The 21,450-nt window shown below is 40.5% G+C and overlaps 1 protein-coding gene across 3 annotated transcripts in view; it reads right to left on the bottom strand.

The window, feature by feature from the left end:
• Positions 1-21,450, bottom strand: part of GPR141 (G protein-coupled receptor 141) — a 193,834-nt gene that overhangs the window by 80,850 nt on the left and 91,534 nt on the right. For 2 of the 3 annotated variants that reach the window (XM_086964839.1, XM_086964838.1), the window contains one exon: positions 13,897-14,028. In XM_086964839.1, the coding sequence (XP_086820965.1) occupies positions 13,897-14,020 (124 nt within the window). In that variant the 5' untranslated portion in view covers positions 14,021-14,028. Of the gene's footprint in view, positions 1-13,896; positions 14,029-19,890; positions 19,918-21,450 lie in introns of those variants that run through there. The other variant, XM_086964840.1, reaches the window with a different exon arrangement.

Raw genomic sequence — 21,450 nt, 5'->3', positions numbered from 1 at the left:
TCCAGTTAAAAATAACACGATGTCCCAATTCACCCAAAGCTACAATCTTAAACGGCTAACCTGGAAATGTGAACGTATCGACGACATTATGTGCAAATGCATTAGCCTCTCAAAGAGTGTCATACCAGAAGCATTGTGCCCAAGGTCCTGAGAGTCTTTCATTCATGAATTACACAACAAATTCCCAACCCTGACTAAAGGCCATAAAATTGGACGACAACCAGGGGCACCTTGGTTCACCAACAACTTGCGGAAACAAAAGCAGTGTTTGAATAAATATATAAGACAGTTAAGAAACAGGAATCCAGAACCTTCCCAGGAAATTCTGTTACTGATATCCACAACAAAAAAAGACTTAAAACGGGACATCAGGGGAGCCAAGAAAATGTACAATGAACACATCTGGGCGAAACTCCTCCATACTAGCAAACAAAGAAATTCAAAACTCTTTTGGGAAACCATCAACCAACTAAAAAATGGAAGGCATAGACATCACAACTCGGATGTAATGGTGGACACCTTGAGAGCCCACATCGAACATTTATATAATGAAATTCCATCCCCAGGCATTCCAACTCAAGGAATACTAACAGGGGATGTCAATGCTGGACCAGTTAATGACACCCCAAGTCCAAACACATCCGACCTCTCCCCACAGATATCACAAGAGCAAGTCTTTAAAACCATCAACAAGTTGAGAATGGCGGGAGCACCAGGACCTAATGGCTTGCCAAATGCCTTGTTTCGTCACAACCCTTCATGTTGGTCCAGTCTCCTGACCCCCTCTTCACCCACGCCCTGGTGTCCGGTACGCTTCCCGACTCCTGGCGAGGTAGTATCCTAAACCCAATCTTCAAGTCAGGCGCACGCTCAGACCCAACCAACTACAGGCTTATAGCATTAATCGGTGTGGAGGCAAAAATGTACTCTTCAAACCTGTTGATAGATCTAGAGGATTGGGTTCGCCAATCAAATCTTATTCCTACCACTCAAACTGGATTCAGGGCAGGGATGGGCACCCTCGCAAACATCTCTGCAGTCACACTCTTAGCTAACAAAACCATATCAAATTCAAACACCTTGGACGCTTGCTTCATAGACCGCAAAGCTGCATTCGATAAGATATCAAGAGCCATATTATGGGCTAAGATGCAAAGCTGGGGGGTACCAACTAAGCTTTTGGCGGCCATCATCAACCTGTACTCGGACACATGGGTCCAAATAAGGAAAGGAGATGCGCGCAGCTTAACAAGTAAGATTGCAACATCTAACGGGCTAAAACAGGGGTGTGTACTGGCCCCCTGCCTATTCAACAATAATACCGCAGACCTAGATAAACACCTCCAACTTGTTCAAGCTGACCCCCCAAGATTGGGCAACATTCCAACTCCAAGTATTCAATACACGGATGATATAGACCTACTAGCACAAATCCCATTAGGTCTGCAGCGACTAATCTCCAAACTTGGAGCCTACGTCACTTCAGTTCATCTTACTATCAACCATAAAAAAACAAAGGTGATGTGCTTTTACAACCACCATTCCACAAGTAAAAAAACTAAACGTATCTGGAAATTAGATGAAAAACCATTGATCAGGTTGTCTTCATACAAATACTTAGGCTTCCAACTGGATTGCCACCTCAACTACACACAACATCTGGACCAAGGCCGCTCGAAAGCAAAACAACTGCTCTTTGCATTTAAAAGTCTACACCAAAAGCTTTCAGGTTGCTCAACAGGGCACTTGCTCAAAGTAATCGCTGCTAAATTTCTACCCTCCGTCGCATACGGCTCAGAAATATTGAATACCAAAGACGCCACAGCACTAAACATAGCACAATCCACCCTTTTCAAACGCTTGTTCTCAATTCCCCTTTATATCTCGCATGCCCAAATCTGACTGGAATATGGATTAAAAAACCAGCAACCAGCCAGACAAGGCGCATTATTTAAATCTTACTGGAGGATGAGAGCTGCCGAAGAGAACACTTTAGCACATCGCTGTTTGGTGGAGATTGAAATGCAAACTAGGCTAAAAAACTCTATGACATCAGTGTTAAAAAATTCGCTCCAGGCACTACAGTTAGAGGGTGCTTGGTTGGCCATCCCAACGTTCTCCGTATTTAAAAAAATCATGAATAATACGATCAAAAGAACATCCCTACTAACCAATAAAACTGCAATCGCAAAAAAAATCACGCTTGGGCAGTGATACAATCGTATCAGATTCTTAAACCTCAACAGTACCTGTCTGCACATTTCTCATATTACAAACAGCATTATTTGACATTGTTGAGGCTGGGGGTATACCCTACGAGGGGAACAACGTTTACAACGAAACTTTTACCACGCACTACCATTAAAACGAAGGAATTACAACGAAAGTCGTTACAACGACTTTCGCTGGAGGGCGCTGTTGGATAGGGAATAGTTTAATTTTCTATCCAACACCTTCCCTACTATCCACGGGGACTGGAGTTGGAATAGAAAATTAAACTATTCCACTATCCAGCGCCCCCCAACGCAAGTCGTTGTAACGACTTGCGTTGTAATACCTGCGTTGTAAAGGCATGCGTGGTAAAAGCATGCGTTGAAACGTCATACAACCCCCTACGAAGGACCTAACCCCCAAATAGAAACACACATGGCCAACTAAAGCATACCGGCTATGTAGACAGGGGGATGAGTCCTTGTTGCACCTCCTATGTATCTGCCCCGCGCTACTAGTAACCAGGAAATCTGTTTTGCGAGAGGCACTAAGAAAAGCACAAATAAGGACATGCAGAGCGGCAGTCATAAAAAGGTTCCGAGGCACGTCTATTCAGTTATCCTGTAGAGCCATAAACTTTTGGAAAATGGCTGCAAAAGAACTGGACAAAAGTAGCCATTTAACATAAGCAGCTTGAAAATAATTGTACACAGCTATTTATCTGCTCTGATCATATTATTTTTTTAATGTATTAGATGCTAACTGTTATGTTACAAACTATTGGAAAAAGGAAGCATAAAAATCTTTTCATTTCTTAATTTACCGCCTGTTGACACAATTTAGCGCAAAACTCCTTTCGTCTTTTCACCCTCCTATAAACTCTTGTCTCTATTTAACTTCCAGCTTTAAAATGTAAATTTTTGGTTTCATGAAACATGGTGGTAGGTCCTCCCTTTTATGATTTTAATGAAATCAAATAAAAGTATTTTTTGATTGATTGCTTTTCTTGTCATTGCGTCCAGATATGATATAACAAGTCACATCATACCTACAAGTCAAGACTATCGGCTTTGTCAGTGGTTGTTAGTTGCATAAGATAAATAAACAGCAACTATGGCTTGTATATAATATTGAAAACACTTAAAGCCCTGGTGGTGACACCATGACAATGCTGCTGCTCCTGAGATTCAAAAAGAGAAAGAAATCCAGAGAGAAAATTACTCTCGATGTGCCGGCTGTCACTGCCGTCCAGAAAAAAAAATGGACCATTTGTGCTAGGGCACAAAACAGAGCCCGATAGAGACCCCTTTCGAGGCCCCCTTAAAAACACTGCTGGTGCTCAGACCCGGTGAGACCCAGACCACTTAAAGCCCTGACTGCATAGATTTGAGATTGCTGCAGGCAATGTTTATTTTAATATCAGGGAAATCAATAGTGAAAACCAGCCCAGCAGACCATAGAAAGGCAAACTAAGAGCTAAAAAAACAGTGGCTTCTGGCACGGATCAGAGGCTGGGGATAGGTGTGTGAGGGAGTTTAAAAAATAAAAAAGTACCTGATTGCCACGTACCTCCTTGTCTCACCTCCCTCATCTCTTCAGGCCGGAACAGGGAAGCAGGAATCACCTGACTTCCCATAGCCATCAAAACCCTGCAATGCAGTGTTGTGACTGTTCTGAGCACCGTGATTAGGTGCCCATTTACGGACTGGGGGACATGTTCTCTACCCAGGCTGTAATGCAGCCGGGGGGATGGGAAAATATGCAAAGTGTGCATGACTGCTTGGCCGCCCAGAGACAGCTGGCCACGCATTCATGAGCACTTGGAGTGGGCAAACCACTCCTCCCCTGCCCTCCTCTGAGAGCAGAGCAGCCCCACCCTGCCTGCAGAGCTGCCACAGCAGGCAAACATAAAAGGATAATAACAATGATTTAAAAGGCAGTGGGGTGATCATCCTCTGCCTTAGCGGAGAAGCCGCCACTGAAAAAACACTGTGAGACCATATCTTCGTGCATATCTGATTGCCCGGTACACAGACAAAATATCGATTTTTTAATATCGACATGCAAAAATATCGAAGTTTAAATATCGAAATACAAAAATATCGAAGGTAAGTAATATCGATAGTCTAAATATCGATATTGGTATGATATCAGTAATATCGAAGTTGTAAATATCGATGTTAATAATATCGAAATTAATAACTTTGATGTTACTAATATCAATTTTAAATAAATTTAGTGTATATTATATTGTATTTATTATGTTTTATTATTTATTTTTAATGTTATTTTATTAAATATTGTCTTTTACTACTGTAGCGGGTTGTGGGTTTATAGGGGAATAGGGTGGGAAGTAATTTAATTATGTTAAATTAATTATTAATTAGTAGGAATTATTAATTAATTAATTGAGAATTAATTTTTTATTATTTTTAATTAATTTATTAATTGATAAATATGTTCTGTAGCGGGTTATGGGTTTATAGGGGAATAGGGTGGGAAGTAATTTAATAATAATTAATTAATTGATATATCTTTGTACATATTTTAATTATTAATTAATTGGTAATTAATTTCTATTATTTAGTTAATTAATTATTATAATTTTTGACATATTTATAATTATTAATTAGTTTGTAATTAATTATTATCAATTATTTAATTACATTAATTATAGTGATTTTTTATATATATAATTTATTGTTATTCTTAATTAATTAATTGTGCAAAATAATATTAATTATTAAATTAAATTATTTACAACAAATGCGCTAATATATTTACTTTATTGTTATTGTTAATTAATAATTAATTGGTAATTAAATAATATTAATTAATTTTGGGTACAGGGGTATTTTTAAGGTTCAGGGTCAGTTTTCAGTTCATGGGTAAAGGGGTATTTTTAGGGTTCAGGGTCAGTTTTCAGTTCATGGGTACAGGGGTATTTTTAGGGTTCAGGGTCAGTTTTCAGTTCATGGGTAAAGGGGTATTTTTAGGGTTCAGGGTCAGTTTTCAGTTTTTGGGTAAAGGGGTATTTTTAGGGTTCAGGGTCAGTTTTCAGTTTTTGGGTAAAGGGGTATTTTTAGGGTTCAGGGTCAGTTTTCAGTTCATGGGTAAAGGGGTATTTTTAGGGTTCAGGGTCAGTTTTCAGTTCATGGGTACAGGAGTATTTTTAGGGTTCAGGGTCAGTTTTCAGTTCATGGGTAAAGGGGTATTTTTAGGGTTCAGGGTCAGTTTTCAGTTTTTGGGTAAAGGGGTATTTTTAGGGTTCAGGGTCAGTTTTCAGTTCATGGGTAAAGGGGTATTTTTAGGGTTCAGGGTCAGTTTTCAGTTCATGGGTACAGGAGTATTTTTAGGGTTCAGGGTCAGTTTTCAGTTCATGGGTAAAGGGGTATTTTTAGGGTTCAGGGTCAGTTTTCAGTTTTTGGGTAAAGGGGTATTTTTAGGGTTCAGGGTCAGTTTTCAGTTCATGGGTAAAGGGGTATTTTTAGGGTTCAGGGTCAGTTTTCAGTTTTTGGGTAAAGGGGTATTTTTAGGGGTCAGGGTCAGTTTTCAGTTTTTGGGTAAAGGGGTATTTTTAGGGTTTAGGGTCAGTTTTGGGTTTTTGGGGTACAGGGATATTTTTTGGGTTCAGGGTCAGTTTTGGGTTTTTGGGTAAAGGGGTATTTTTAGGGTTCAGGGTCAGTTTTGTGTTTTTGGGGTACAGTCGTACAGGGTAAAAATAAAATAAATTTAAATTAAATCAATTAAATGAAATAAAAAAATATAAAATTACATTTAATTATTAAGATTTTAATTTATTTTAAATGTATATGTATTAGTTTTAATTTTTTAATTGTTTTAATATTTTTATTTAATATTTGTAACATTATATGTATTTTATAATTATTTTTACATTATTATTAATACATTTAAAAAAACGATATTTTTAATTACGATATTTTTGTACTACGATATTATTTTTTCGATATTTTTGTACTTACCTTGTTAGGGATAGGATTCCGATATTTTTGACTTCGATATTTTTGTCCCGATATTTTTGTACTTCGATATTTTTGATTTCGATATTTAGTCAGACATTCGATTGCCCTATAGGCCTGACCGACCCTGCATTAGCCTGCGTATCTTGTATCATAGAGGTCGTGACCATGAAATTAGCATGGCACTCGTCCTCCATCGCTACACCCAACTGGGTTGAATAGCATAGGAAATCAGTAGACATGCTGAAGACATGGTTAGAAAATTTGGAGAAAAATATATTCAGATTCCTGAATAAAACTGTAGGTTATTACTTAGTTAGTTTATTACTTAGTTTTTAAATGACAATATAAGATGTAGCTGAGACTCGCACACAGGACAGAGGAATCTGAATCCCAGCACAGGAAGGCCATTTCACCCAGCAGGAGGACAAGCTGGAATAAGCCAATCCGCTGGCCAGTGTTGGAGCTGTATGCCATCAGTGGACTGCTACCTTCCACCACGACACTCACTCTTGCCCCACACACTCAGTTTTCACTATACACTCATCCACGGTAGCCAGAATGCAAAATCCTTAAAGTGGAGCACTCGCCACCATACTTCATTCCGACACTAGACACAAATCCACCGAGTGCAAGATCCTTATAGGGCACTCACTGCAACACTCATCCTTAAAAGACGCTCGTAGCGATACTCATTCTTGCACTAGATACTAATCCACAGGTGCTACAGTGAAAAATCCTTAAAGGGCAGAAGAGTAGCGATCTCGCACCATGATGTGGGGAAGTGGATGGCATTTTCCGAAACTTCTGCTCTAGCCTTTTAAGTCCACCTCAATCCATTCTTCTCGTTTGGGTCTCTGCAGCTTACAGCCAGCCATATTATTTGATTGGTTGTCCTTATTTATGTTCCAAACAGTAATTCGTTTATATGGGGCTTCAAATTACTTCAATTCAAGACTCTGTCATCTTCAATGGCTGTCTCACGCTAGAATCAGCTTCAAATGAAGTGAAAGGGTCTTTCACCAGAAGCAACTTATCTATCTAGGCCACCCACCTTCTTCAGCCGAGAGATGACATTATAGACCCAAAGACCTTGCAGCTCATGATATCAAGATTCAGAACCAAATGATTTCTTACGTACCATTATTAACACTTGAAATTCCTTATCCAATGACATAATTGCAAAACCCACCCTTTCATATTTTAGAAGGCAGTTAAACACCCATTAATTATATAAGATTTCCAGTATCAAATGCAGTTTATTTGTGTTCCTTGGAAAGCCCTCTAATAACCTGTAGGGGTACAGGACCACTGTAAAAATGTTTGTTTAAATGAGTAAGGACGCAGCAATTATGGTGCATTTTAATTAGGTTAATGGAGCTAAAATAGCAATGTTGTAATTCCCGCTTGTTTCTGTCGCTGATAATAGTGCATATCCTCATCATGACTTCATGGATGAACTTACAGTCACTGTACGTCTCTGTGAGATTTGGTAATTTTCTCATTGCATGACATCATGGAAAATGCCTCAAGCTATTTTTTTGTAGATGTGCAATTTGTTTTTCATCACATCATTTGGCACGGATGTGGCTAGCCATAAAAAACATCCTTATCCTCATACCACTATGCTCTGCACACCACTCTAATCTAAGCAATAATCTACTGTATGCCCCTCTAATCTACTATTCACCACTATACTCTGACAATAAACTCTACCATGCATTCTGCACCGCTGCACTCTGTGCCACTGCACCGCTGTACGCTGCACCACTGCACCACTGTAGTATGCATGGATGCATTCTGCACCACTGCAATCTCACAACTGCACTCGCCCCACTACACTCTACACCACTCTACAGCTCCGCACTCTACCTTGCACCACTCTTCTCTATCCTTAACCTCTCCTCTCTACCATGTACCACTCCACAACACACAATACCTTTCCACATAATTAAGTCCATCATTCACAATCTCACTCTACATATTTCTATGACAGTTAATACCATTTAATTACTATCCACATAATTCCACAGCTCACCATACCCACTTCACACATATTCCACTACACAACTCCACACCACATAATTCCACAACACAGTAATTCCACAATAAACAATCCCAAATCAACCCATCTCTACCTCGCACTTCCACCAACCCTCACAGCTCTCGCCCACACACCCACTGCTCCCTCATTTCTTCCTAACACTTTCAATACCCCCTCTCAACTCGCAATCGTACTGCGACCCTCTCATCCCTCCCTCACACTCCATCTCTCCTCTCTACACTGCCTTCTCACACATACTAACTTCCTATACCGCCTCAAGCTGTGCAGTGGTTCACCTCTCACCTCCACCAACCCGCCCAGGTGCCCCTCCCTATCATCCCCCTCTCTCTCTCACACACACCTCTCTCACACTGTCTCATGCACTCTTCCCGCCTTACTAATATGGTTCACTTCAGATCTTCGAACACAGTTACTTTCCCATACCTTTTCAAACCCATGCTCTGCATCTATTTTTAGGGTGTTTTTCTGCATACACAGAATCTTTATACATCTATAGCACACTCTGCTCTTCTGCCTCCTCTTTTTCTCACATAATCTTTCTGCTAGAGGTCATTTACTACTTTGTAGTATTCTCGTGTTATGTTATATTTTTCCCTTTCACCTTGTACCTAGCTGCTCAGCCAGTGTGAGTGTTCTGTGTAGAATGTTGGTGTGATTGACATGAGTGGAATGCTTGGGTGCCTGGTGTGAGTGATTCAATTGGAAGATGGGCTGAGCAGCTAGCAGGCTGCTCCTGGTGGGGCTTGCTGTATGGCTCTGTAACTTCTCTTCTTATGGACTTAATAAACTACCTGAAACTCAGCTTGGCTACGTCTACTATGTCATCACAACACGTGGGACCAGCCCACTATATTTTGGCAAAGATCTGGAACTTACCTCAGACTCTACAGGTAGTTTTCTGGAGGCTGAGGATGAGGATTACAGCAGGACTACGTGTTGTAAAGGACCTACTACAGTTACAAGGAGAGACAGCACATGAGAAATCTGCAGCAGTACGTGGTCAGAAAGGACGCACAGACAGCACAAGTTTTGAAACTAAGGAACTTAACAAAGAAACAAAGGAAACTGGAGCAGTACGCCTCACAGTCCCACCAGTGTCCATTACACTGGGCAGCCCCAGCCCAGGCGTGCTGCACTCCACAACTTCACATTTAATGGATCTTATCAACAACTATTGTGTGCTACTTCAAGGTCAAGAATAATGCTGACGGCACTACAATCTGCAAGATGGGAGTTCCTGTTTTATTCCTGTGCACTATGACATTTTCATGGATTTTGGAAATTTGATCTGACAGTGACGGCAATGTTTACAGTGTCAACGTTGGATCTGAGGAAACCCTATTTGTGCCTGCATCACGTTGCTGGGTGAATGTTTCTTGAATCATTACACTTGTCTATGGGTATCTGCCCATTTACATCGGCAGTTGAGGGAGTTTTTGTGAGTATACTCATCTTTATCAATTTGCTTTGTTAGGCCCATTGACTTTTGGCAGTTCAACCGCTGTCTTGCGGTTTTAAAAAGAGGTGTGTGGCATTATCTATGTGCGCGCACTTACCTTTTGCACCTTTGGAGATGTTCGTCTGTGACGGGCCTACTATTGTTATCTTTGTGAAGAACAAGCCTCGCTGTGCTGCATTGTGGAGCACACGCACACGCCGTGAGCCACCCTGTGCTGGTGTGCTTAGTAAGTATGGGTGAATTTTGCAGATCTGGGGTCCGCGTATTTGTGAGAAATCGCAAAAAAATCCACGAATTTGCAGATTTTCCCGCAAAATTGCGAATTGTTTTGCGATTTGCACCATACTTAACTGGAGTACTTTCTACTGGCTAATCAGTAAGTGCTACCTCGTTGGGTAAATGTCTAGTGCTTTTCCTACACTGCAGCTGCGTAAAGGGCCAGATGATTTGTCCCCAGTGACCATGTGTGCCTGTAAGTTTGCCACTGCGCCAAAAGGCGCCGAGGTCCCTTGAGTGAGCTGTCCATCATAGTTGGTAAAGGGCAGAAAAAACGTTTGATACTGCTAGTGTGTGGTGCGGGGCTTCTATGCGTGTGCACATGCCTCTTGTGCAAAGGGTCAGAGAGCGAGCAGGGCAACAGGTGAGGAGAAAGCAGCCTCCTGGCCATAGGAACTACAAGGGGATCGTGCTCGAGAAACTCATGGATGCAAAGACCTCCCTCGAGTATTACAGCTAATTTCCAATGGCAGGGATGGGGTTAAAGCACACTTGCCCAGCCTCGACCGTGCTCACTAATGTTTTGGGCTGATTAAAACGTTACTGAATTTGAGCTTCAACTCGAGCACCTGCTTTATTTATCTGTAAGTGCTTCCTGTTGAGGTTTAATTTTTTATGACAGGAGCCACTTGCTATTCTCTGACCCTGCTTCGAGGGTCAGAGCAGGGTCAGAGAATAGTTGCAAGTAGGAAACGAGGCGCCGCTCAGGAAGCACTTACAGCGTTACAGCAGGTGCCCAAGTTGAAGTTAATTTCTTTGTAACCATTTTGTAAATGGTTACAAAGAAATCAGCTTCAACTTGGGCACCTGCTGTAACCCTGTAAGTGCTTCCTGGAAAAAATGTGTCCCACGAGCGGAACACATTTTCAGCCCATTGTTAGTGCTTAGCGCGCCGCAACCTTTGGGTTGGAGGTTCCAGTCAGTTTACGCACAATGTTATGGACTGCAGTGTGCTCTACCCCTGTTCTTTGCGAACCACGGTCTATTCTTGAAATAAAGCTAAGCTAATGTTGAATCTCATCACCTGTGTCAGGGAGTGGAAATCGTTTTTCTCAGTAACGCTTTTTGTGTAAGCCCAACCTTCATCCAGACCGGAATTGCCTTCTTGACAGTCTCTTGGTTTGGGCTGTGTTTCAAGTTTTGTTGGTCCTGAACACTCCAAGGACACTGGACTTTTCTACCAGCTCATGTGGTGAGTTCCTATTCCTGTACAAGGTCAGGAGCCATTCTAATTTCAGTGGGCTTCGTCTCTGCTGCAATGTATTATCTTGTTGCAAGTCTCCTGGAGCAGGTTCATCCCTACATAGTGCTGCTTGGGTCCTAGGAATGCCTATCCCTCATTGTCCCGGTGACAGGTACTCCAGTGACAATTTAAAAATGCTACATTTACGGCGCATGTTTTATTGTTTTTCATCAGATTTTTGGCATTCAAATGGTCTTGCTGGAACATGCTCATTGGTAATCCCATTTCTTTTTGATGGGAGTACTCACCCTTACATGAGGGTGGTCGTCTGTGCTCCAATGTTACGTTTCACACGTTTACTTTTCAGGTATAGTATTCCTCTTTAAGGGATGGGAGTGGGTCTAAGTCCCTTGTTCCCTCTTTTCGTTCTTTTCACAGATTTGTTAAGCCTATGTCCCCTTACGTGAAGGGTGGCTCAAGGGGTTTGCTCCCTAGTTACGTCTGGTCTGGGTTTTAGTCCCATTTCCCACATTATTAGACAAACTACACGTACAATGTTAACCTTTTTACCATGTGGGTTATGGGGTGTTGCCCCCATTTACGCATTCCATGCTACATCCTTACTTTTGGGTGTGTGTTTTTGGGTGTTAGTCCCACTTACATGATTTGTCGTCATGTTGTTGTTTTGTGTGTAGTTACCGCGCATCACGTTGTCATGTCTTGTGTTTAAGTCAATCCAAATAGCGAGCTAATATATCAGTGACTCAAGGGGGGTCAAACACATACTACATAGAGGAAAAATGTGCGAGTGTGTGTGTTTGTCACTAGCAGAGTTTTCTGCACTTCACTGTAGCACTTTATATGTTGTTTGTTTTGGACACTTCTTCTTTCCTTTCATCTTATTTTTCTCCGAGTAGCGAGTGACCACCGATGATGAGACAGGGGCCTGTCTGGAAATTGCATACCAGTTACCCCGCTTGGTGGTGTTTCCGTGAGGGGTCACTTGCTTCTCGCACATTTTTCCTCTATTTAGAGTAAGGTCCAATGTGTGGTGTGGACTGTAGTGAACCACTACGATTTGGGTCACTCTGAGTGTTTTGTTCTGATGTGTTGTCTTGGAGAACAGATATTTTAAACAGGGCAGAGCACAGTGCATTATCTCATTATAATGTGGATAAGAGAACAGTGGGGAGTAGTATGTGTTTGACCCCCCTTGAGTCACTGATATATTAGCTCGCTATTTGGATTGGGTCATATTGTGTATTATTGACTGTGAGTGGAGGGCGACCCTTTCCGCATTCCCTCTGAGCTCCATTATTGTTTGATTGTGTTTAAGTCACCCCGCACCTCACGTTGTTGCTATGTCATGAGTGTAGTCTCCCCGTGCCTCACGTTGTCAGGTTTTGTGTGTGTAAATCCCCCTGTGCATCACTTTGTCATGTTGTGTGTGTAAGACACCCTGTGCTTCACATTTTATACTTTAAGTGTGTAAGTCACCCTGTGCTTCACGTCGATGTATTGTGTATGTTTGCCACACTGTGCTGCACCTGTGTAGTTTTCTCATGCTGCACATGTTCTTATGGGTGTTAGGCCCATACAATACTAGTTGTTACACTGCTTAGGGTATGGATTAGTCCCATTCTACCATGTGTCCCTAAAACGGGGGTTGCGGGTTGATTTATGGTTCCCTTCACTACAGTTTCCTTACATGAGGAGTACTTTCTTGGGTGTTTTCTGCCCACAATGTTTGAGTCTTGGGGTACGTTTTCCCCTTTACTCCTTTCACATGGGTCCACATGTCCTTCAGTGTGTTAGTTGCTCACTTTGTCTCTGCGAACTGCTCTTTCACTGCTTACTTTTTCACTTTTGGTCAACATTAAAGGAGGAGGATGGTGTTAGTGTGTTTCTGTCCTTTAATTCTTCTTTCCTCCTTTGTTGGTCTGTTTACTCTCTCGTGATGTGGTTTATCTTTCATTCCAGGTTTTATGGACTGTTATCTTTAATTGTATATTGCTGTTTATAGTTGTCTTTCATTCTTATTATGGTTCCATTTGTTTCTCAATTCAAGAGGGAGAGGATAATGTAGTATCCTCGTGTTATGTTATATTGTTCCCTTTCACCTTGTACCTAGCTGCTCAGCCAGTGTGATTGTTCTGTGTAGAATGTTGGTGTGATTGACATGAGTGGAATGCTTGGGTGCCTGGTGTGAGTGATTCAGTTGGAAGATGGGCTGAGCAGCTATCAGGCTGCTCCTGGTGATTCTCGCTGTATGGTTCTGTAACCTCTCTTCTTATGGACTTAATAAACTACCTGAAACTCAGCTTGGCTATATCTATTAAGTCATCACAACACGTGGGACCAGCCCACTACATACTTTGTGCACAAACTGCCTATCACTTTCTATCTTCCTTTCTATTAATTCTGTGCAGCCCTCACCCCTGTTTATTCACCATGCCCTGTAATTCCACTGCACAAATACACTCCACACCCCACAATTCCACAACTAACAATTACAATTCAACCCACGTGATTCCCCTCCACATCATATGTATCCACTCCGCTAAAAAAAACACATGGGCTAAGGACATTTTCATTTACAACGCTAACAGCTCAAACTCTCGTTTGGGTTAGTGTGATGCCGTGTTGCACACTTACTTTTTGTGAGGACGCATGTAGCACTGTTTCTACTTAGTGAGCACAAAGTTTAAAACATGTAACTCACCTGCGCCAGGGGAATATGCTGAGTTCTGGAGCAAGTGGTGTTGTTCGGAGTATCGATGATAAACAGGAGTAAGTCCACTTGCTGCACTGGGAAGCAACAAGTTGTTTGGTATCACTGCCTCCATTCCGACAACTATGTAAATCAACAGAGAAGAAGTCAATGCTGATAAAAAACAAGCTGAGGTTTTTTGATAAATTCTTTATATTGAACTAAAATAAAAAGATCAACTTGAAATGTTCTGTTTCCCGCTCCATTTTCCTTAGTGTTCTGAATCTGGATGAAATCTGACATTAATTGGATGTGTAACAGGTTCATTTCTTCTCAGCATAAGATAGGAAATGTTAGTGTTCAGCAACCCACAGGCTGCATTATAATGACAAATATATCAGCTATGTTCGGGATAAATATTGCAAAATGTGTCTACAACTGTATTTATTTGCTTAAGGTGCTTGTATAGCTCAGACGTACACAAAGAGGCAATCAAGAGTTCACACAAAACTGCCACTTGACAACATGAAAAAGTTTGAGTGGGACAAGTGGGTTAAGGAGAAAGAAAACAACTTAAATATCAAGGTACTTTCAGAACAGGTGTCTCTTTAAGGCTTTCCAGAAGAATGGTGATTTGGGGCTTATTTACAAGCCGCTTGCACCGCCGTTGCTTCACTTTTTACATGGGGAAAAGTGATGCACCGGTGGCGCAAGGGGCTTCTAAAACAGCCCCATGGTTGTCAGTCTTATCTGATTGTTGACCATCCTTGATTTTTGAAAACAGTACTGTCTAGATTAGATTATTCAGATTTCTGACTTGCACCTCCTGTTTTGTGTTCCTTCTGCATATTATATTCAGGGGCATAGATAGTATGAAAATGCAGATCTGCAGCCCTGTTTGTGTAAATATTGCTTTGCTGCACACTTGACACACAGTCCACCATCCACTGCATGTTAAAGATAAAAAAAATGATTTCTTGCTTTAAGGAGTCAAGAGTTCTTAAACCGGTGAACATAAGGTCCAGTCCTGTCATTTTTCAAACATTCGGAGGCCATCATTTATCAACTCACTGCTGTATTCAAGCATGAAAGAAGTGGAAACCTATGACCAGATGGTGTGAATATCCCTAATTGATAGATGGGGAAAGTTTTTGTTTGTGGCAAAAAATAAATAAGCCTGGACGGAGTTCATGAAGTTCCGCTATGTGGAGCTCCACAAAGTGCAAAAAAAAACCCTGCTGCGCTACGTGGAGCTCCACAAGCAGCGGAGTGCCTTAGGTGAATGCCGTTAACGGTGATTTTCAGTGCCAGGTGCTTGTCTGCACAGTGCAATCATAGCGACCGGCACCATGCACAGAGCAAGCAGGCACTGCTTCCTTTCTGCCATTAGAGTAGATTTTGACTCGAGCTACAGCTTTCTCAACGTGAACAGTTGTTTTCTCAATGTGAGCGGTCGAGAGCATATGCGACCACTCACAATGAGAAATCTGACCGCCGGAGTTGAGAAATCTCGCTGGGAGGTTCATTTTCCGCACTCGCCAACTTGATGTTGACGATCGCGAACGATGTAAAATCTTGCCAGAGGTGGAGGTTCCTCGCTCGCACTCACCAACTTTACAAAGAAGAGTTTGGCAGAACTCCTCGTAAAGAGGAGTGTGTAAAACTCTGAAAACTCAGTGAGCAGAGCGGAGTTCACTGCCCAGACTTAGAAATAAAGCCCCTATGTGTGCATATGTAATTTCATTAGAGAAAAAAAGTACACTTTTTACCATAAAATATTTGTATGCAAGTAAATTCATCTTTCAAACATGTTTGCGGAGCAGATCTTAAAAAAAGAAGGCACTTGGAGATTTGAGGAATCCCTTATTCTCCTAATGCAGTATATCCCAGTCCCAAAGAAACCCCAAATATTTAGCACTTTAATGTAAGGTCTGACTCTTTGAAGCTTAATGTTCTGCCTAGAAGGGCACTTAATATGTATGTAATTTAAACTAATGTTGCATAGCCATTGGTTCACTACATTTGGCTGTATCACTATTAGCATTATGCTGGGTGTACTATCATTTTGGGGATTATATGAACATTAAGACTAAGAATAACAATACAATCTAAGGAGGTTAAGCAAATGATATTCACACTGAAAAATGCATTTTATTGGGTGTATGTTCCTCTAGGAGTATGCATGAAAAAACATTAAGACAAAAGGAAGACACCTCAAGATGAAGAGAATTCCTGAGTCGAACAGTATCACGGTGTGGGAGGCAGACTGGATTAAACAACAACATAATGTGGTTTGATTTTGTAGGGACGGTTAGTTAATTGGGCTGATTAAGTTGCTGTTGGTTTACCTTGGAAGCATATGGTAATTGGCTGTATAATTAACTCTGAGAGGTGGTTCGTTGAGCTCATCCCTCTCTCCTCTCCTCCTGATGAAGAATGGATACAGAGTATTCCTAACTGTGAGTAATCAGAATATTGCACGTTTACAGGACGTTCTACAAACAGGTAGATGAACACGGCTGCAGACTAAATGACGTTTTTTTGTTAAAGAAAAAAAATCATGAAACTCCGATGTGAGTTGAGAAATTTGCTGTATGTTCACTTGTAGAAGTTATCTTCCTCACTATACCCGCCCTCAATTACTGCTTATCTATTGGTAAATATAAATATCACAAGTGCAATACCATAACCAGATTTGCACATATCAGTTAGATGCAGTGTGAAAATGGTTCATTGTTCCTTCAGATAACAAAAATCTAAACAAAACAGCAATTTGTCAAACTTAAGAGTAGGACTGCAGCAAAGAGGAGGATTTTCATAAACATAAAATGGATCTACGCCACTTTTCGGGAAAACTGCTTAGAGGCCTGAGTTGTTGATTTTGCAGAGGTTGGCACTATACTGCCACAATCATGAGGACGAGTAGAAGGGTCTAACAAAAAAGCTTTAAAGATGACCCTGCTCTGAAACATCATCCAATTCTATCCCAAGCTACTCGAGTCAATGATGCAAAACAAATGCTTTATGATAATTAACAGAGTAAGAAACACTCCATTTGTAGCTGGCACTGAATTCATGCTTTCATTTTTTCACACCTTAGAACCTTTACTAATTAAAATTCGTATTCAACAATGTGTGTAAAGACGTAGGCAAGCTTGGCTTAATATACATTTTAGGTAAAGTACACATCTTGCTAGTATTGATGTGGCCAAACAAAATACAGTTTTATTGCATATAATGACCACTCAGATAACGTTGACGAAGGGGAATAATATGTGTCTGCAAATTTATTTATACTTGTTAAAAATGCACTGCCCTCATTTTAAGTAAAGTGCTGTCCTAGGTTACAGGAGCAGTCCATACTAACAACAACCGCAGATAAGCCTCTCTCAATTTTAATCAGTGTAACACAAGCACAGCAAATTTGGATTCAGTATTGGAAAGGTTTATCTTTGTGCTGAACAGTCTTCCATCGAGGGACAACGAAGTACAAACGTATGATAAACTCATGGGTGGCATGGAAGTGGAATATTGAGTTTTTAATATTGTGCTACACAAATATTGTAGCACAAATGTTGAAGACCATACTATCGGCCATATAAGTGTATATAGATAGGTATAGGTTAAATAAACGTAACTCTTCATATATGTACCTTGCTAATATATCTTTTTTATTAATGTGAATAGATGTGGAGATATGAAAAGTAAATTCATGCTTACCAAAATATTCTTGCTTTCATGATATTTTTTGTGTTGATGTTTGGTCTGCTATATTCTTCTAGCATGCATTTTCTGCAGGCAATATTCTAGTGTCCAACATTCATGGATAAGCCTGTTTAGCTTATGATTCATTATTAGAATTATCCATTTTAGGTCTGATTCACAAAGATTTTGCTGTCACTTACTCATGTAGTACTCCTGGTTTACTCCAGAAAACCAAGAGTAAGGGAGGAGTAAGCCAAGAATCTTCCAGGATAATTACTGATATTCTTGAATGAGCATGTAATACTACAAGATTTAGGGCCTGATTTAGAACTCGGCGAACGAGTTACTCCGTCACAACAGTGACTGACATCCTGTCCGCTGAAATATAAATCCCATAGGACATAATGGTAATTATATTTCGGTGGATGGGCTATACGTCACTGTTATGATGGAGTAGCCTATCCGCTGAGATTTAAATCAGGCCCTAAGTCCCATCGACCCATACACTAATCAGCGTGAATTGAGCTAATTGTATCCTGCTTCTTCTGCATATGCGCTAATTTACCAGAGGCCCCTGGATCTAATGACCAGGGTAGAGCGCAGACCAAATGAATGGTGAGACCTCATATCTATCTGTCCACTCAAGGAAATTACCAACAAATGCTTGAAAGGGCCTTTTTAATAATTTGCAAAAAATAAACCTTTAAGGAAGAAACTTTCTCTAAATGCCTTTTGCATGATCAGCTGACGCCATTCCATTTGTGGAATCAGGATCAAAGGTAAGGCAATGCGATTTCCACTGATGCCATCTTAGGGCCAAAGGGTGGTGTCACTTCTACTCTGACTGGCATTTTGATGAATCTATAGACTTCGTTTTCATCCTAGAATTGGAATGCTCTTTCACACAAAATATTTGTTTGATTTGAATTGCTCTTTCTCAGCAGCACCTTAGAATGACTCACAACAGACTTATCACAGCAGTGAAATATCAATGACATCAAAGGTGATTTCACCAGCTGCCAACCTCCTTGCTTTCTTTCATCCAGATTCATCAAACGTGAATCGGCTCGCAAAGGGTCAGATTCTGAGAATCTGGCCCTTTGCGAGCGCTATTTTTGCATTTGGGATGCATCATCCCAAATGCAAAAATCGCAAATCTTGAAATCGCTAAATTGCGATTAATTGCATTTAAGGAATCTCAATTTGAGATTCCATAAATGCAATTCATGAACCATTTTAAAATTACGAAATCGCTATCTGGGGCCGCTATTTACCGCGAAGTCTAACTACGTGGTAAATAGCAAAAACTTAGAAAAATGCACTTTAGTGCATTTTTCTAAGTTGTATTTTACACGCACACATGTCCTTGGGACATGAGTGTGCGCAACACCAGTGGACATTACCATTTCAGGGGTGCAACAGGGTGTCCTTTGGACACCCTGGCACCCTTGGAATTGCTTCCTTATTTGCGATTCGCTAATTGCTAATCGCAAATAAGGAATGACTCCCCATTCATTCCTATGGGCCATTAGGCCCATAGGAATGAATGGGAAAGATAATCCTTATTTGCGATTCGCAATTAGCGAATCGCAAATAAGGAAGCTGTAGAAATCGCTAAAATTATTGCGATTTCTACATACATCCCGTTTTGCGAGTCTTTAATAGCGAATCCTTAAAATTCGCTATTAAGGACTCGCAAAACAGGACTTTAATGAATCTGGGGGTTTGTCTCTAACAAGTAGTAAAGCATTTTTGTTCGTATTTTGCATGAAACTAATTCCAATCAAACTGTGTTTTTGTAATATATATTTTCCTTTTAATTCACAAAAACACCCTGCAAGATTCATAATGATATTTATGTAAATAATACATTGAATCCAAAAACTCTGCTGACTTCTCATGTGGCTCCATCAAGGGACCCTGTTGCTCACCTTGACTCTCCATTTCTGTAAAACTGCAGTGAAATGCCTATGTTCAGATCTGATGTCCCTACATCGGGTAACACCTTCACAAAAATTCTATTCACGATGCCATTCATCTCTACATCTGCTCTGAACTGTACTTTGTAACATCTTAATAATAGTTCATCCATACATTCTGGGCAGACTTCACTTCTTTTAAAGAAATCAACAGTTGACTCTACTGACTTTAAGAGTTTGCACCAGTTCCTAACTGCTAAAGGTCTTTGGAAATGTTAACTGCCTGTGGTTTTTGAAAACCTGTTGAAGCAGGTTCAACTATGCTCATTACTAGGACTCGGTCAGTCAGATTCTGTCTCATAAGCAGAAAGGATATGGCCACCTTTAACGCTGAACGTGGTGGTGGAGGGCCCGCTGGATAGCATATGCGTGTTAATGTTTGTGTGAGCTGATTGTATAACTTTACTTCTACTTTATCTGACTTTCCGTGCCTTACAACACTTCCTGATTGGTTTTAATGTTGCTCAAGTAGACCAAGCAAGTCACGTGGAGGAAGACGATTCGGGAAGTAAAACCGAATTGGTTTGTGAGCTCATGTTGGCTTGTAGGTTGTCCTACTCAGGACCCCACAAACGGTTGTGAAACCACAGTCCTTGATGTAACTCAACAAAATATCACATCTAAACCGTCCTAGGGTGGCATAGTTTTCGAGGCAATATCATATCCAAATCACAATCCGGGGTTGAGCTGAAGGTAAACAGTTAGTTATTTTTTACTCAATGAAATGACTGACTGCAGGAGTACTGTCTTACTTACAACGTCTCTGATGAACAGAGTCCATTTTACCCAAAAATGGGCAGTCACAGTAAGAATGAAGGACACGCTTGTATTCAAAGCAAAAGTTAGATTAGTTTATTCTTCAGACTAAGAATATGGTTGGCGGAGAGGACATAACACACCTGGAAAAATACTTTTCAGAACAAACTTCAACCAACTGAAAAACCTTGTTTTAAACTTACTTTTTTGAACCGTTTTATAAGCAAGAGAGAGAGAGTGCGCTATAAATAGACCGTGCACAAATATTTTAAAAAACGCCCTGCCCAATGTCCTAAGAATCAAGAAGAAAAGACATATATATATATATATATATATATATATATATATATATATATATATATATATATATATATATATATATATATATATATATATATATATATATATATATATATGCATATGTACATATTACACACAGCGCTGAGTTGGAGTAATGTATGATGATGTGGACTGTTATGAATGAATGTATAACTGCAAGTGCACCATGCTATTTCCCTCTGCAACTTGCCACCCACCCCACCCACCGCAGAGTCTTTTGCATGGCCAGAATGACAAAAGTACACATTTTCTCTTGTATCTGTTTTGAAAGCCTGAAAAAAAATGTTCAGTAGTTTGAGAAACGTTGGGGCATATTTACAAGAGTTTATTGCCACAGGAACATCACGTTTATTTGTTAATCAGACTATGCTACTGTCAATACTCGTCACAGCACGCAGCAGAATTCAATAGGCACTCATCGACCTACCTACCAGGCCAGTGATAACAGAAGACACCTCCCAACCTATGCAGGGACAGTTTCAAAGAGATTAAAAAAAAAAACACGGACTGCAATCTGAAAATTAACACTGCGCAGACAAGGAAGAAATTTGGACCTCCAAGATTTCATGAGAGCTCTTTGGTGACTTACAGTCCTATGAAGACTTTTCAAGTTTTTAGTTCTGATTAGGAACGGTGCATTTCAGGACTTGGAAACTACTCAGCAGAAGTGAGAATACATCAGTATACGTTGTGCTGTTGTTTTTGGTCTTGGTGTGATTGTATATATCCTGTGTTATGTATTTAATTTAGGAATCATTATATTTTATGCAAATGATAATGTAATAAT

Source organism: Lissotriton vulgaris, chromosome 4_1 (assembly GCF_964263255.1).
Source record: "Lissotriton vulgaris chromosome 4_1, aLisVul1.2, whole genome shotgun sequence".
Lineage (NCBI taxonomy): Eukaryota > Metazoa > Chordata > Amphibia > Caudata > Salamandridae > Lissotriton > Lissotriton vulgaris.
Note: the sequence above shows the minus strand (reverse complement) of the source record. Positions and strands in the feature narration are given on the sequence as shown.